General features: G+C 41.5%; 1 protein-coding gene across 1 annotated transcript; it reads right to left on the bottom strand.

Annotated features, from left to right (window-relative positions):
- Positions 1-3,292: 3,292 nt before the first annotated feature.
- Positions 3,293-4,418, bottom strand: LOC117530600 (stonustoxin subunit beta-like). The gene is made up of 5 exons (XM_034193487.1): positions 4,358-4,418; positions 4,196-4,228; positions 4,047-4,112; positions 3,804-3,961; positions 3,293-3,726 (listed from the first exon to the last, which is right to left on the bottom strand). Exons 1-5 carry the CDS (start codon positions 4,416-4,418, stop codon positions 3,301-3,303), a joined length of 744 nt encoding a protein of 247 aa, XP_034049378.1. The 3' UTR covers positions 3,293-3,300.
- Positions 4,419-5,149: the final 731 nt, after the last annotated feature.

Genomic DNA, 5,149 nt, shown 5'->3' with positions numbered 1-5,149 from the left:
TTTCATTACAAAAGCAATGCTAAAATTTAAGATGCTTTGTGACTGAAATGAGACACAAACATAAACTTGATCTGTTTTCTTGCATGAAATATGATAGGTGTGTTGGTAGCTTCCCTCACTAGTCTTCTTCTTGCACCCACTCACTTGCAGAGAACTGAGAAGATTTACAATACAGTGGCATACTGTTTGCATTTTTTACACTATAGAAAGTTTTCTCCAATCACAGCCACAGACGTCTATAATTCCTTTTTTCCTTCCCTTCCAACTTTCCGTCCAGCATTCACTCATGTTGAGAACTGGCTACTCAAGACAGATTTTCCCCGGAATGCCCTTGTGTTTGCATTTCTTTTACAATGCACAGCTTTCTCCAATCACAGCCACAGAAGCCTATAATTCCTTCAGACTTGTCATAGATGTGTTGGTGGCTTCCCTAACTGGTTTTCTTCTTGCATGGTCACTCACTTTGGAAGAACTGCCTACTTTCAAACAGGTTTACCATGCATTACCATACTGTTTCCATTTATTGTACTAAGCAGAGCTTTCTCCAATCACAGCTATAGAAGCCTGTAATTCCTTCAGACTTGTCATAGATGTCTTGATGGCTTCCCTCACTGGTTTCCTTCTTGCATGGCCACTCACATTGGAAGAACTGGCTACTTCAAACAGCTTTACCACGCATTACCCTGCTGTTTGTATTTCTTGTACTATGAAGCACTTTCTCTAATCACAGCTATAGAAGCCTGTAATTCCTTCAGACTTGTCATAGATGTGTTGGTAGCTTCCCTCACTGGTACCCTTCTTGCATGGTCACTCACTTTGGAAGAACTGCCTACTTCAACAGCTTTACCATGCATTGCCATACTGTTTGCATTTCTTTTACGAAGCAGAGTTTTCTCTATCACAGCTATAGAAGCCTATAATTCCTTCAGACTTGTAATCGATGTCTTGGTGGCTTCCCTCACTGGTTTCCTTCTTGCATGGTCAATCACGTTGGAAGAACTGCCTACTTCAAACAGCTTTACCATGCATTACCATACTGTTTGTATTTCTTTTATGAAGCAGAGCTTTCTCCAATCACAGCTATAGAAGCCTGTAATTCCTTCAGACTTGTCATCGATGTCTTAGTGGCTTCCCTCACTGGTTTTCTTCTTGCATGATCACTCATGTTGGAAGAACTGCCTACTTCAAACTGCTTTACCATGCATTACCATACTGTTTGCATTTCTTGTACAAAGCAGTGCTTTCTCCAATCACAGCCACAGAAGCCTATAATTCCTCCAGACTTGTCATAGATGTGTTGGTAGCTTCTCTCACTGGTACCCTTCTTGCAAGGTCACTCACTTTGGAAGAACTGCTTACTTCAACAGCTTTACCATGCATTGCCATACTGTTTGCATTTCTTTTACGAAGCAGAGTTTTCTCTATCACAGCTATAGAAGCCTATAATTCCTTCAGACTTGTAATCGATGTCTTGGTGGTTTCCCTCACTGGTTTCCTTCTTGCATGGTCAATCACGTTGGAAGAACTGCCTACTTCAAACAGCTTTACCATGCATTACCATACTGTTTGTATTTCTTTTATGAAGCAGAGCTTTCTCCAATCACAGCTATAGAAGCCTGTAATTCCTTCAGACTTGTCATCAATGTCTTGGTGGCTTCCCTCACTGGTTTTCTTCTTGCATGATCACTCATGTTGGAAGAACTGCCTACTTCGAACTGTTTTACCATGCATTACCCTGCTGTTTGTATTTCTTGTACTACGCAGTGCTTTTTCTAATCACAGCTATAGAAGCCTATAATTCCTTTAGACTTGTCATCGATGTCTTGGTGGCTTCCCTCACTGGTTTCCTTCTTGCATGGTCACTCACGTTGGAAGAACTGCCTACTTCAAACAGCTTTACCATGCATTACCATACTGTTTGCATTTCTTGTACTAAGCAGAGCTTTCTCCAATCATAGCTATAGAAGCCTGTAATTCCTTCAGACTTGTCATAGATGTCTTGGTGGCTTCCCTCAATGGTTTCCTTCTTGCTGTCACTCACTTATTGAGGAATGGCTACTCAGGAGGATTTACTAGAGTACCATAAAGTTTATATTTCTTAATGATCGATGCAAATCAAGCCCAAGAACTATTGGAAATTTTGAAGTATTGACCATATTGTATTGGCATACAGAGACAAAATTACAAACAATATGTCACTGCCCAAATACTTATGGACCTGAATGTATGTCCTCACTCACTCTCCCTTTTCGGGCGCTATTTATGTGCTGTGTTGTTTATTACAGCCCCTAGCTGCTTTCAAATCAAGGCTGATCCTTTGTTTTGCTCACATTGTTAATTGCAGATGCCAAACGAAATCCTCAGAGCAGCTAAAGCCGTCCAAGAGGTTTAATGCTGCACATGACATTGATGGATGAATGTCCCCTTGCTGTAAGCTTTTATTTATAAGTTATGACTTTGCACCTAAAGATAACATGAACCTGTGTGGCTCAGCAGAAGTGATCTTTGTCTGCTGACTAAACAGGCTGTTGGTTGAGGAGATCCCTTTGTTTTTATGTAATTATAATTAATTATTGAATGAGCCAACACAGCTGTGAGTTCGGTTAAATTAGGGATTTGTGGGGTTTCACAGCTCTTTCTGAGCTATTATGAGAGTTTCTCAACAGTGTGATGTATTATTAGCATTTAAAACATTTATTCCAATTACATTTTTTTTCTTTTGTAGTCTTATATTTTATAGATTTCACACTTCACTCAGTAAAAGTCATGACTGCATTGGCACAGTGAATAATCAGGCTGTAATTTAAATTATGTTTGTCTGTTTGTTTCCAAACTTCTCACCCTAGAAGCTCTTGACCCTAGAATGGCAAATGTTAAGGTTACTTGGGTCGAACGTCAAATTTTCTGTTTTTATTATTATTATTATTATTATTATTATTATTATTATTATTATTATTATTATTATTATTATTATTATTATTCATGGATGATCTAAAGCATATATTGATCAACTAAATCTTCCGATTGGAGGTGTGAATGATTTCATAATGAAGTTACACAGAAGTCATATGATGAAGTTATACATAATCAACAACACCATTACAGACATATGTATATTTACTTGTACATTTATATCATGGTGTCTAGAGCGTGCAGCCCTCTCATGTCTTTCATTTCAGGTACAAACTTTAACATGTTGTTAAGGATACCTGATGACCTACATTAGCTTGCTGGAAAGCTTTATAATCTGACCCCATTATTTGGAAATGTAAGAAATCGGAACTTTAAAAGGCAACCTCTCTACTCTTCTGGCTTAACGAACGAGCATGATGACCTTTGTCCGATCCAAAAACCAGGCATCATTTTCCCCTTGAAAGGACTCTTAATGTGCTGCAGCAGTCTGATCTCCTCCTTTCTTTCCGCCCCTTCTTCCTTCTTCAATTCAATTCCATAAAAATTGATGACCCCTGCTGGATGGTCAAGGTACACCCCAAGAGTGGTGTACTGGGGGACATCCCAGATCTCAGAGTATGTGCCGTTGAACCACATCTGGTAGTGGGATCCGCCCCACCCAAGAGCCCAGGATTCATCGTTTTCTCCGAGTCCACACGGCCCCTCTTGGAGCCTCCTTCCTGCTCCTTCGAAGGCGACTCCGATGACCACCCATCCTGTGTACGTCACCTCCCAGTAGCCTCTGGAGCCCAAGATGCCCTCTTTGCATAGAACCTTAAGGATGACACAGACAATTTAGAGTAGAAAACAATGCCTCATGGCCATTTTGGGGCTAGTTATTTAAAACCTGCCTGTGGGACATCTTCATATCTCTCCGGTCTGTCCAGGACAGGACACGTGAGATCATCAGTCATGCGTGCCACCTTGTATCCTCCATCTGTGATCCACAGCATCTTATTAGCTGTCTTTTCATCCAGAGAAAGGTCGATCCAATCTACGGGTGGGGACGTAAAAACGTACAGTCATGACAAAAAAACGTAAGGCAGAACCACACAGGACATGTTTGTCCTTACACTTTAGAAGATCAGCTCTACATGTTGGCTCAGGGATGTCCGGCTCATAGTCTGGTTTTGCTTCTGCGTAGTTGACACATAAAAACACTGTCAAATAAATCCATCACAACTCACAGCATTTTAACATTACGCTTCATAACAGGTAAGCTCCGCCTTAAAAATAATCTCACCTGGCACTGAAGCCACAAGTTTAGAGTTTGTCCCTGTAAAAAGAAATCACAAGGAGCTTGAATGCTACTCGTTCTGCATTTCTTGGATACTTTGGTCAAAGAGTAAAAAACTGTACACATGGAATATAAGTTTAGATCAAGTTTGGAAACATGGCCCATTACCAGTTTTGATGCGTCTTGGCAGGATACTTGCACTGTTGGCGCTAGTGGGCATCTCTAACATTATTTCCAGTGTTTCCCAAGGCTTCCTGGATGTTTTGTTCCTCAGCTGCACTACAATGGTGTGTGAATGCAGATCTTCCTTATATATGCTGTACTCTCGGCAGGAGGCATTAAAGGTTGTTGGAAGCTTCCCTGTGGGCCATTTTGGTCCGGTATGCAGAGATAATCGGCGTGCCATAGACACCGCCAAGCCTGATACTTGCATCAGTGCCAACAACAGACCCACTGACCAATATGCAATACCAGTCAAAGGTTTGGGCACACGTTCCCATCCAGTCAAACAGGAAAGTGTGTCCAAATGTTTTTGCTTTATCCATTCCACAGATAACTCTGATGTGTGTCTGGGGGGTCATTGCCCTGGTAAAACACCCAACTTTGCCCATGTTTCAGCTATCTAGCTCACAGATTGAGATGTTGCTGAAGAATTCTGAGGTAGTCCTCCTACGCTATTACTTCATCCACTCGTGTTAGTTCCACTGGCAGCAAAAGAGCTCCAGAGCATGATGCTACCACCACAGTGCTTAACAGCTGCTACAGTGATCTTAGTCCCCCTTCACACATACGAATGTGGTCGAATTGCGCATGAAGCAGGAAATCGTATGCAATACGTGTAAAATCGGAGCTGCCTCCAACGCCTCATACACCGGTTGCTACAACTATTTGCATACACCAGTGGCTGAAAGACAGAGTGTGCGCTGTGAGAGCCTGTTCGATCCTTCTCGCGGCAGGTGT

This window comes from Thalassophryne amazonica, chromosome 18, assembly GCF_902500255.1.
Source record: "Thalassophryne amazonica chromosome 18, fThaAma1.1, whole genome shotgun sequence".
Taxonomy (NCBI): Eukaryota; Metazoa; Chordata; class Actinopteri; order Batrachoidiformes; family Batrachoididae; genus Thalassophryne; species Thalassophryne amazonica.
The sequence above is the reverse complement of the archived record's forward strand: the minus strand, read 5'-3'. Positions and strand labels throughout refer to the sequence as shown.

Bases quoted from the DNA above. Each gene is read 5' to 3' on its own strand.
- LOC117530600 (XM_034193487.1), bottom strand. From the start codon at position 4,418: ATGTTAGAGATGCCCACTAGCGCCAACAGTGCAAGTATCCTGCCAAGA. The intron at 4,113-4,195 runs GTGAGATTATTT...TTTATTTGACAG, and splicing joins ACTTGTGGCTTCAGTGCCAG to TGTTTTTATGTGTCAACTAC. The intron at 3,727-3,803 runs GCAGGTTTTAAA...GTCATCCTTAAG, and splicing joins GATATGAAGATGTCCCACAG to GTTCTATGCAAAGAGGGCAT.